This window comes from Lepisma saccharinum, chromosome 8 (genome assembly GCF_977018435.1).
Source record: "Lepisma saccharinum chromosome 8, izLepSacc3.1, whole genome shotgun sequence".
Taxonomy (NCBI): Eukaryota; Metazoa; Arthropoda; class Insecta; order Zygentoma; family Lepismatidae; genus Lepisma; species Lepisma saccharinum.
Window position 1 is genome coordinate 29,677,261 of NC_139236.1, and position 13,164 is coordinate 29,690,424.

Sequence of the window (13,164 nt, forward strand, 5' to 3'; positions counted from 1 at the left end):
AGAGAACCAAACGAAGGCAGGCAGTTTCCTCATTCTTCCCCATTCCTGCAGCACGGGGACATGTCCCAAAATAATGAAAAAGAGTGTACACACGAAAACGAGAGAGTTGGGATCAGGGAGTAACAACCAGAAACTCATTTTCTACACAGACCAAACCAGATGCTTTTTCTTCCAGGAGAGAGCAATGTTGCTTGTAAGGAAGTGTACTCCTTGTGTACCGTTTCAAACACCTGCAAATAAAATTGTTCCTACTGCTGGTGTAACCACTCATTTGCAGCACTGAACACTCCCAAATCGTTGTCCTTTCATGATGTTTTTTCAGATGGGGTAATAAATGATAGTCAGATGGAGCCAGGTCATGCGAATAGGGTGGATGGGGCAACACTTGAAAGCCTAACGAGGCCAGTGTAGGCAGTGTTTCACCTACAGTGTGTGGCGAGGCATTGTCATGCAACAGAATGAAGCCTTTGGAGAGCTTTTCTGGAGGTGCTGCCATTTTCACTTTGGACCTGAAAAACCAAGGGAAGTTAAAATCATAGAAAGTCGATTTTTGCACCATTACATATAGAAGAATTGACCAGTATACCCTGTAAATTTCACCCTCCTAGCTCATTTTTTTCTGTGTAAGGCTCAATACTTATCAGCTCCCTCGTATTTATTACAGTATATTGAGTCAAATAAAATACATAAATAAGGTTTGTTATACATAACTATCTTTATAGTATCAACGGACTGCTTCTCTGCAAACATTCGTGTTTAGCGATCATATGTCACCTCTCCTGTTTGGTTGTCAGTGCTTGTTTATTTTAAAATACTACATGTTTTCTTTGAAAATATGAGCCAAACATTTAACATGTCTTCTACCGGACACCCCACCATGTTGTTGTTATCAAGATAACTTTAGTTGACGTTTAACGAATTAAAAATGCAGCAGTACTTTGAAAAAGAAACAATTTTCAATTCCTCTCTTCAGAAGTCCACGCTACAACCCCAAGACCATGGGGATTCCCGAGTTCTACCAGGGGAGGAGCATCTTCGTGACGGGGGCTACAGGATTCGTGGGCAAAATTCTGCTGGAGAAGCTCCTCAGGTGTTGTCCAGAAATAGACAAGATCTACCTTCTGTTGCGTAGCAAGAAGGGAACATCAGCAGCGGAAAGGCTACAAGGAATTACCAACACGATCGTGAGTACACTGATTCACTTCTAGCAATTGTTTCCGTCAATTATTGCAAGGATTGGTTTGGTTTGGGTTGCTGTTTTAAGTCCACTTTATGCACAGTAAGGCTAATCGGGACTGGACCTACAGTTTTAAGTGGGGTCCGAACCACCGGGTATCGAACCCGGGACCCCTCAAATACAAGCCAATGACGCTACCACTCCGCCATGTGGGAGGCCCAATTATTGCAAGGAGACTGGCGTCAACATTAAACCATACGTGCAAGGAAACCTTGCTACAAACATTTTTTTTAAATTGCTGTAATTTTGACTGAAATATTTTATAGCTTGAATTAGCAAATGACCAAACATTACATCATAGGATTAAGCTCAACACCAGAGAACGGTGAAGGGTCAGCTAACACTCTCGGTTCACGTTGAACATTATATTCACGACTATTAGTATACAGAAGTTGGAAATGACTTAAAAAGAATCACAATACAAATACATTATACAGAATACAGCAACAAAAAGTGTATTAAAATAAGAAATAGCCAGACTTAAGTTAGTAAATTTATCACTTTGTTGCACTCCAAGGAATACATCCATATTAAAAACCATTGAAGTACAACAAAGATTGGTTTCAAAAGGCTTTCAGCGGGTCCACGTGGCGGAGTGGTTAGCATATTGCACTACGATGCCAGGGGTCCTGGGTACGAATCCCGGCTTGGGCATGGGCGATTGTGAGTGTCTATTTATCAAGTTCATCATCTCATCACTCATCATCATCCAAAAGTGGCAGAACATCAAAGTAAAGTAAACTAAATCAATAAATAAACCAATAATGATAATAATAATAATATTTGGTGCAACTCTAGATGAACAGTTGTCGACAAAGACAATTGCACCTCATAAAAGAAACGACACATTCAGCCCAAATAATATTTAAAAAAATACTGTTTACGGCTACTCTGTAAATTTATATTATTATTATTATTACTATTATTATTTACACTTTCAAATTTCAAGTATTACTTGGAATTAAAACAGGACGAAAACTGGAGGTACAGGGTGTTCATAAAACCTTTCAGTTATTATAATGTGTTCTACCTGCATACTAATTGAGGTGGTGCGATGTGCTGTATTCTGTAACTAAAGTCAACAAGTTTTGTTCCTTTATTCAGGGGGTCACGATTCGATCTCCTATGAAAGTACACTGTATGGTTCTCCCAATTATCTTTTCTGTGCATAAAAACGGACTTCATACAAACTTTGACAGTAATAAAACAATGAAATGCTGACCAAGGCAAAATTTATTGCAGAAAAAAGTATACACTATTACAGAAATTATTGTGAATCTTTGTCTGAAGAAGACCCTGTTAGAGTGTGGAAACGTTACGTTTTAATGTATAACTTTTTTCTACAATAAAGTTAGCCTTAGTCAACATTCGATTGTTTTATTAACATGGAAACAAGGCTTAACAGTGTTACCATCTGACAGGTAATAATAATTTTGATCTACAGTTGCACACAGATCTGTTTATTGTTATTATTATTGTGTATTGTTATTCTGAGCTTTCCTGTACGATAGCTATTATACAACTTATAAAAGTCTTTTGAAAGTAAACCTTTTTTTGTACCTCTCGATTTCTTTCGTTTCTTCAGCTGTTTGACAGATTAAAAGAGGAACAACCAGAAGCCTTAAAGAAGCTTGTTCCCGTAGAAGGCGATGTTTCTCAAATGGGACTAGGGATTAACAAGGAGATAAGACGAAGGCTTACTGCGGATGTGTCCGTGGTGTTCCACTGTGCTGCCACGGTGCGGTTTAACGACGCACTAAAGTATGCTGTCATCGTCAATGCGAGAGGAACAAGGGAAGTTGTGAAGCTAGCCCTCGAAATGGAAAACATAGTTGTAAGTAGCAAGGCAGGTTTATTTCAGGTTGCAAATCAGAGATTTTGCTGTGGAAATGCGGGGGTGGGCAGCGCACATCTCAAAAATTTCCTCTGACACCCGTTTGCCCAAACACGTTTTGACTAGAAAAATTCAGGGATCTTGGAGGTCATACTCCACGCCAGTGGCGTATACTTAGTCCACGATCTGGGCCATCTCACTATGTCACGTGGCCCTAGGCTATGAATAGAAATACATTTACCAACTCCTAAGAAATCAGGTTGCCAACTCATAGAAAATCAGGTTGCCAACTCATAAGAAATCAGGTTACCAACTCTTAAAAAATCAGGTTGCCAACCCGTAAAAAATCAGGTTGCCAACTCATAGGAAATCAGGTTACCAACTCATAATAAATCAGGTTGCCAACTCCAGAATCAATATCATCATCTCACTGATATGATTTCTGATCGATTTTTCTCCTGAATTTTATTCTCTAGACTTCAGGCTTCGCAGATAGCCTAGCTAGCCCAGAATATACGCTCCTGCTCCACACACACACACACACACACACGTACACACAAGCCTTGTATTATGTTCATAGTGGAGCCAACAGTCAGGCTATTTACCCACTTTGCACAGTCATAAAAAGGAAATAAACACTAATTCAATGTACTGGAGAGAAAAATAACATATTCAAGCGTGCATTTTTTGCCTTACGTTTTTACCTATCGTATTAACTATGGAGCGAAAATTAATTTTAAGAAATGATCGCATTGTTTATAACAACGCCCGCACAATGTATTAATGGGCCATTCCACGAAAAGTGATCCTATTTCATGTCAATAACAAAACGAATTAATATGAAAATTATTATTGTTTTTATATGCATTCACAAACATATAAACCTTTATGCGATAAAAAAAAGCAATAATAATTTTCATATTAATTCATTTTGTTATTGACATGAAGTATTGGTATTGACATATAATTTGCACATTTCACCAATAAGTGTTATAGGCCACTCGTTTACTTCATTAACGTCCAAGAACTGAAGAAAGCCGCCGCCACGAACGTGGGTGGGGTTAAAAAGCGGGCGAGTCCAATCACATCCAACCTTCGCCCAATGGGCGCAGCTGCCATTCTGCTCGTCTACTCCACGTAGAGTCTCAGTCACATGACTGCGGATACGCTGTTGCCGTACTTTGCAACTTCAATGTGGAGACCGTGGGAAGGTGGTTGTACGCGGAGGGACAAGGTGCCATAGAGTAGATGTGTGTCAACACTGTGCGTTGAATGTGATTGTTGCAGCTGGTGGGCGCGCTCCGTGGACTTCAAAGCCAGCCGGTCGTTAACGTAGCTAGCACGTCGAATATACTAGCATCTGCAGCCTATATGCTTCACAGACAAATAAAGTCATAATTTGCTACATTTTTAAAGCGTAACGCATTTTTGTTAATGTTTTTCATGCATTCAGCCTATGCCATCATACTCAAGTTTTTTTCTTCATTTGTTAGCAAGCAGACGCTATAAGGTACTTCATAATTCAATTAAATCAGTTCATTATGAATATTTTAATCCTATCTCTTGTCTAGAACCTTAAATTTTGTGTGGAAAATGTCCCACACGTAACGCTGGAATGCCCCTAATGTATTCACAATTTTCCAGGCGTTCGTCCATGTTTCCACGGCCTACTGCAACACAGACCAACCCGTCATTGAGGAGAGGGTTTACCCTCCTCGTGCGAAATATGAAGAAATAATTCACCTCGTGGAAGCTGAGGACGAGAAGAATCTAGAAGTGCTAACTCCCAAGTAAGTGCATTGAAAGAATTTCGTAGCTGACTTCCACAACCTTGCCATTCATAATATGTATCATGGCTACGGCTATGAGGAGGTAGATGGGTGATCAATGTGACAATTGTAAACATATTATCGCTATGAAACATTTGCCAGAGTTCTTGCAGATATAGATGACTTGTTTCCTTTTATTCCTAGATGGAGCACACACACAAGCTCTTCAGAAAAATCCTTCATCGGACTCTGTTCCGGCACCTTCTCCTCTCCCTTCCTTTTCCTTCATCCAGGTTTCCCTAGGCCGTTCTCCATTTTCTCTTCCCTTGAGAATCCAATTCTAATGCTTCTTTCTGGATGCTATTCTTTCATCGTAGAGTATATCCTACCCATCTCAACTTTCTGTTTTTATTTATTTTTTGTCTATCCTTTTCCATTTTCCATAAAGTTTCGTTATATATTACTTCCCGACGTCCAATTCTAACAATCATTTCTTTGCTATCATCCATGTTTCACAGGGATATACCAAACTTATTTTACACTCGTATTTTATATTCTTAATTTCATCCTCTTCCTCAATTCTTTTGTTTTCTAGATTCACCCCTCTTCGGTTATCGTTGATCTTCATTTTTCAATATTATGGTTACTGATTTCTATTTTATATATTCGCAATGACATTAGGCAAATTGTAAATTGCAAAGCTCATTCAATTTGTTCCAAACAATGACAGTTTCAAGAATTGGAAGAAAAGTCCTTATGAAGCAGAATTTATTCTACTCCTATTTTACATGGCGGAGATAATAACACATTCTTTGTCTACACATACGCACACACACTCACGCCGTATATATGGTGGGACTCCCCGATGGCGCAGTGGTAGCGTCGTCGCCTTGTAATCAAGAGGTCCCGGGTTCGATATCCGGTGGAGGCACATGGTGGTTCGGATCCCACTTTAAACTGTATGTCCAGTCCCGATTAGCCTTGCTTGTTCATAAATAGGACTTCAAACACCAAATCATCACCGGCTCGGTGACTGAGCTCGCTAAATGGTTAACTTTGAATCTCGCTACTGAAGTTCTCGTGTTAGTCAAAAGTGAAGGAAAAGCTACGGAAAATAAAATAGAAAACCAACATGTAAATACAAATGAATAACTAGAACTGTAAGTCGGTAACATTCTGAGCAAAGAAACATTACCTCATACTTTTCAAATGCTGGTGAAAAGACCCATTTACTGTACTGTAGTTAGAAGCACTTGTTTTTTTCTTCTTCTTGAAGGATTCTTGGCAATCTCCCAAACACGTACGTGTTCTCCAAGTCTCTTGCGGAACAGGTGTCAAATGACCACAGCGATGTCCTACCAGTCGTCATCTACAGGCCGTCAGTAGGTGGGTATATAGTTTTATATTACACATGACATGATTCTTAATACACAAACTCCATGTGTTTTCATACATAATAATGCAGAAGAGCGTCCAATTAATTCAGCCGCCTCCTTTCCCGAAGATTACACGTGCGAGTCATGACCTGAATATGGGCAATTCTTTGTAAATGGCCATCAATTTAATCATCTTTCATTCGCATCGTCGCGATTAGAAAAATGGCAGAAAAGCGACGTGAGGAAAGATTAAGACAAACATACTACTGCTATTGCTGCTTCGACTAATTAGTGCTGTCCAGGTTGCGAAATCATTGAAGACTGGGGAGTGGGGAGAAATATCTTAATCTACTCGTACAACCCCCTCTCCACACAAACATATGTATAAATTATACGATATATGTACATATTTATAATGTTATTAAAAGTTAAAAAATACTAAATTAAAAATATATTGTTATTATTATTAATTACAAATAAATAAACCAATTTGTTACTTTTATATATATATATATATATATCAGATATTATAAACTGGCAAACTAATTCCTTTACTAACTGGTTACAGATGTTAATAAATTATGAAATAGTTGAAGTGGTTTTATTATACAGGGTGACTGGTAATTAGATGTATTCCCTGAAAGGGGTTAAAGTAGAGACAATTTGCAATAAATTTGACCATATGATACCCCATCCGAAAATTAGTAGTTTTCGAGATAATCGAATTTCTATTGCTTTTTTTAAAAAATGACAATTTTCCACATAAAAAGATGAATTGAGAAAATAAACTGCTCATTGTATGGAACTTATTTCAGCGTTTTCTGATAGCAAACAAATAAGTGGTTCGTTTTAAAAAAAAGTTTTTCCCAAATAACAATCACATGTAAGTAACGGGTGGGTCTAAACTTACAAGTGATGATAGAAAAATGCACTCTTAGTTTACTTGGCAACGTATTAATAACAAAAATGGTATGACACGAAGCGTACAAATTACTTAAATTACTTCCTTGTGTCATCTGCTATCCAACAAGGTACAAATGTTGCTAACATTCACATTTGTGTACAAGAAATAATACTTCATTCATCTTCATGTGAATGGAATCAATGAACAATACAATTAAATAACATTACACGTCTTGCTCAAAGTGGGCACCTCCGTTACGAATGCAGGCACACAGGTTTTTACGGACATTTGGTCTCGTAACTCGTGATGTGATGTGTCCTTGATGTGTTGACCAGCTAGCTGTTAAGATCCTCTCCCTGAGCTCTTCTTGCGAGTTTACCGGTGTCTTGTAAACTAATTCTTTCATGTGGCTCCAAATATAGAAGTCGCAAGGTGTCAAATCGGGGGAACGAGCCGGCCAGGGAATCGGGTGGCCTCGGCCAATCCATTTCTTTGCGTAATTTTAATCCAGCCACTGTCCACGCCCAGGCAGAAGTATGTATGGGCGTCATCATTTGATCGAGCCATTTTTCCTGCCCCAAATCTTAAATGGCATCACTTATGAACATTTTTTGAAGAACGGGATGCCAATGTTGTTGGAGGATGTGCCTCTAGCTACAAGACGTGACATGATTTATCAGCATGATGACTGCCCAGCTCGATCCCCCGATCGATTTGACGCCTGGCGACTTTTACATTTGGAGCCACATGACAAGACACCGGTAAACTCGCAAGAAGAGCTCAGGCAGAGGATCTTAACAGCTGGTCAACACATCAAGGACACCATCACATCACGAGTTACGAGGCCAAATGTCCGTAATAGTGTTGCTCACGGGACGGGACATGTCCCGTCTCGTCTCGTGTCTCGTCTCGTTTTCGAGACGAGACATGAGACGGGACGGGACGGCTTTTGAAAAGTCTCGTCTCGTCTCGAATGTCTCGAAAAAATAAAAGCAAAATATTTAATCAGTTGCAAATACTTGTTTGCTTGGAATAAAGTATTTCAATTAGAAACGTTGATAAGCGTGTATTAAGTCAAAAGAAGACTATTCTAGAGAGATTAATGAATGAATACCTAAACTTATTTTCAATACTCTTTCAAAACACAGCATTACTCCCCATTTTTGTTTTTCAATTTATTCCAGGTTAATAACTTTATGTTACGATAGTACTCCAGATACTAATACAATTCTGAATAACGTCAAGTAAAAGGGCAGGTAGAGAAGGTGGAAGGAGGGGCCAAAAGATCGTGGAATGTCTGCGTCCGAGGTTTATCTTGTAAAAATAGTCTCAGCTCTATAGGTTGGAAAGATAAACGGACCGACGGATATGGTTTATTTTTATTATTTAATTTTTACATCAAAGGGTGTACAGAAGTGAATGTTATTAGGAAGTAGGAAAAACATTGTAGGAAACATGGCAGTACAAATTGATAAGGAGTTGTTGGGAAAGTTATTAAGGAATCCAAGATATTAGCAAGACTAAGAGAAGGAGATAATTAGGGACAAATAATCTTGCATTATCCCACTCCGAACAGCTGAGAGCTAAAGAGATGGAAAGAAGTAATTTGGTGATTTTAGCGTTTACAGGGAACCACGACAAGATTTTACCACATGATTATTTGCACGGGTTGCGAAATTATTAGAATGTTATGGAAATTTCGGATATGTCTTTGTTGAGAAAATTCTTGTTGTTTCCCTCAGGCATTCTACAGGTGGTTGGATTCGATTTTTTTACGTCCGTTTGAAGATTATTTCCAATGCTTTTATTTTATTTATTTATTTCTTATTTAAGGAGAATACTATTCCTTGGATTGTAATAACGAAATACTGAGGCTGATATAGAATAGATTTCAAATGAAGGAAGTGCACTAAGTTCTGTATAATCGTCGTAGAAGGAAACTTTGTTCTATGAGGGGACTCCCCGATGGTACAGTGGTAGCGTCGTCGCCTTGTAATCAAGGGGTCCCGGGTTGGATACCCGGTGAAGGCACATTGTGATTTGAATCCCACTTTAAACAGTGGGTCCAGTCCCGATTAGCCTTTCTGTAAATCAGATGAAGGAATGTTGTAGCTGTTCTTTTCATTCTGTAAATTTCGCCTTCAAGTTTATGAGCAAAATACATGTAGTATCTACTGTCTACATTTTCACTCGTTACTAAACACATTTCACAAAGTAGTTTTATCGAACTTCAGAGGGAAGCTGACAGCAATGTCAGGGTGGCGGGAGCTTGTTTACGACCAGGGTGTATTCCGAGACTATTTTTCGGCCGTTCCCCACTGACAGAGGTTTCGCTTTGAACAATGGACACCGTTGCTTCAGGGGGCAAACACCAAACATAGGGCGAGGTTGACCTGCAGTAGCGGGTACGTGCCATAAATCCAGGCCTAAAGTAGGAATGAAAGTTGATGCAAGGGAGGGACAATAAAAATTCTGTAATTTGGTTCGCTTGCTGACAGGAAGTTTTGCAGGAAAAGCTGAAAAGGAAAACGGCAGACTTTGAATGGAAAAGGGACAGTGAACACAAGTTCTTTGTATTATTCGCCGACACACAAGCTTCCATTTAGAAGGTGAGGCTATCAGCAGCGAAGTTATTAGAGGGTTGGAAGCACTGACGACGCCAGAGGGGAGCAGGGGGACGCCCCATGTCAGACACTTTTCCACCCCCGTCCCCGCCCGTGCCCCCAACTGAAGTTAATTAAATATCGAATAATAAGAGAGTTCACATTTTCAAAGTGGTGTATTCTGCATGATATCACTTTCCTGCTTATAATACCAACTTGATTAACAAATATTAATTTGTTTCGTCCAAGATTCGAGCGCCGACCTGGGCATAGGTGATTTCTCATTCATTTATGTCCTGTAATAGCCGAGATTAACCTAAGTTTTAACCAGTCTTACGAACTGGGAAAAAGTGTTGAATGTGGATGGTTTTAAAACATCACGAATATTTTCAGGACCACAAGACATCATCTGTAGTACGGGCAAATTATTCTAATCGTGGTCGTTAGTGACAACGCTAAGACATTCAAAGTTGATTCAAGATTTAGTTGGTTGGTTGATTTGGTGTTTTAAGTCCACTTTATGCACAGAAAAGCTAATCGGGACTGGATTTATAGTTTAAAGTGCCTCCACTGGGTATCGAACCCAGGACCAAAGGTGATCGAAAAAAACCCGTCACTACATGTCAGTTGTTGTGGATTCATCGCGGTTTCTTACTATTCAGGGAATTGAATTTCGAGATGATGAGTCTGAGGAAACCTTAACAAAGGGAATTTCTTCGATACTCTTGAAGCTAATGAGGGGATATTATTTGGAAATGTATTGAACGTGAACCTTAAAATGCAAATTACACTTAAAATTCGATTCAAAACATATCGCGGGCAGGTAAAAGAACGCTTATTAGGATTTGCCACTCTTCAATCATTAGATGCAGGTTCGCTCTTTCTCGTACATATCAAAATCGAAGAACTTCTTCCCACGAACTCCATAGGTGCCTCTAATTGGGTAGCACAGACATACGTTGGAGTGGTAGAGTAAGAGTAAGTAATGCCAGGGTCCGAATATTTCTTGAATTATGAGATAACTATAACCTTTGTCTGATCTTTATCCTGTGATAACATTTCCCTGAAAGGTGAAACACAATTTTTGCTCAAAACTCTTCAACGTTACGAAGATGGTTGTCCTTAAAATCTTTGAAAAGGCTTGCTCGAAACAGGATGCTGGATGCAAACTGCCTCCCTCATTTGGCTGTTCTTGCCATTGAGAAGAAATGTCAAGTCCTGGACGTGCCAAAGGTGAGCAATGTGTTCTCCAAAGCACATAGAGCAGAATTCTCCTACAGGAGAATTGCACTTCACTAAGTGCCTCACATTGTTTCTAATACTTAAGAAGATTCATTTCTTCCAACGTCAGGTATATTTTGCAAGAAAATTAAACTCTTCGAAGCATTATTTTCATCATTTATATTATTATCTTATAACTTAAATATTTATATCAGTAGTTTCATCTCAAGAAAGACGATGAATTATAAAATTATGAATGTCTTTCAATACTGAAATAGGCCACTTACCAATAAAAAAAAATTAATGTCTTTATTAAAACGAATCATGTGGAGATAAACTCGTAATCAAGAAGTAAATTTAGGCAGTAAACGTCCACTCTAAATAAAAAACAAACACAAAACACCATACATGAATATAATAATAATTATAATAATAATAATTATTATTATTATAAGTATTATTATATAAGCATATATATGTGTAGTGTTTTCCGGCGTTTTAATGTGACAGCCCCCTTACAATATTTTGTTGCCAGCCTTCCCCCCCCCCCCCCCCCAGTCATATTTCCCTGGCGCCATCACTGGTTGGAAGCAAATTTATTAGGACGAGGAAAGTAACATTAGCTGTTGACAGTGTTGCACCAAAGGACGTGATATGTGCTACTGTTTGAATAAATGATAGGAAATTTAAGCAAAAATTTATAATTGTTGAGACTTGAGAGTTGTTTCCTTCATTTGATCGTAGGAAGACGTTTTCTGAGACAGAGTGGGATTATTTTACACATACATGGGAAAGGGTGGTTGTTTAAAGATAGAGACGTATTTTGCACATTTTTTAAAAGTTCAGATAAAACTAGAATTTAGCCTTACTGTTATGAAAAGAAATAACGCAGTACAAGGAAATAATAACTTCACATTTCTCGCACCTGGTGGGATGCAACACAAGAGTATTGCATGAAGTCTATGAACGAGGATGAAGAGGGATATGTGAAATTTGATTTACCTGCGGGTGAATTAGTGGATTCTAATATTCTTAACGTTGATTTTTTTTTTTAAGTCCACTTGATTCACAAATAGGCTAAATCGCGAACCGAACTACAGTGCGATCCGATCGACTTTGTGCCTCCATTGGGTATCAAATGCGAGGACCCTTCATTACAAGACCTCGACGTTATTACTACGCCATCAGGGAGGCACCCAATTTACACAAATATGTTGATTCCAATAACACGTTATATGCATAATCTGATAATGATGCACTTTTGGTGCATCTAAACATATTTTTTTCAACTATAGCATGTCTAAAAGAATCATGGAAGTTGGGATTTTTATAACTTCAGGAGGCACGGCTCTGTAAATGTGCGATATAAAATTAATGCAGGTTTGCCTTCCATACGTGGTGGTTTTGTCACGTTTCTTCGCTTCGTAAAACATACACTTTTGCAGAAACGGCTTCTTGCATCCTTCTGTGGCCTTGCTCTAGCTAAACAAAAAATATATTTGTTTAACATAATCGAGGCTTACATATTCCTGCCGAACTTACTAGAAAACAAGGATTCTATTGGAATCATACTGCTTTGAATGACAGTATCAATGAAGATTTATGCACGCTACTACTTATAATAATGAGCATAAAATATTAATCAGGAACTTTATTTTTCGTCAACTGGATGTAACATCTTTTTTTGTTATTCAGCAAATATTCAATTCATCACCTTTTTTGACATTAATTTTCTTGCCAGGACAGCTGTTTTTATGCAGATTTTGACGATCGTAGCAGTAATGAAAAAGAGCACTCACTTATACCGTGTTTGTTACAACCTATCCCGCTTCCCGCGCTAGCTGATTGCTGGCTTTTCTAGCATAAACCAAGCGGTGTTGCTGCTGAAGACCGCCTGAACTCCGTGCTGGGGAAAGCCAAAGCCAGGCAGCAAATTAATATACGCAACGTGACAGCGCGGGAAACGGGACAGGTTCTAACAAACTCTGTATAAATGTACCATAGATAGATAGTTGTATGAAGCGAAAAAAACCACAAGGTAGATTTCATAAGATACCTAGCAATCAGTGACCAACAAACTGCATTTTTAATATTAATGTCCTCATGATTAACGAACCTTATTTATTCTCACCACGCAATGGGTAAACTATTTGAAGCTTTATCCCACTTTCCGGAAAAATATTGTGCTTCTGCTACTTTTGACTTTTGTTGGCATGATAT

The 13,164-nt window shown here is 38.6% G+C and overlaps 1 protein-coding gene across 1 annotated transcript in view; it reads left to right on the plus strand.

The window, feature by feature from the left end:
• Positions 1 to 998: 998 nt before the first annotated feature.
• Positions 999 to 13,164, plus strand: part of LOC145991720 (uncharacterized) — a 110,096-nt gene continuing 97,930 nt past the window's right edge. The window contains exons 1-4 of the mRNA XM_083127777.1: positions 999 to 1,184; positions 2,823 to 3,071; positions 4,716 to 4,861; positions 6,117 to 6,226. Of these exons, the coding sequence (XP_082983903.1) occupies positions 999 to 1,184; positions 2,823 to 3,071; positions 4,716 to 4,861; positions 6,117 to 6,226 (691 nt within the window). The remainder of the gene's footprint in view (positions 1,185 to 2,822; positions 3,072 to 4,715; positions 4,862 to 6,116; positions 6,227 to 13,164) is intronic.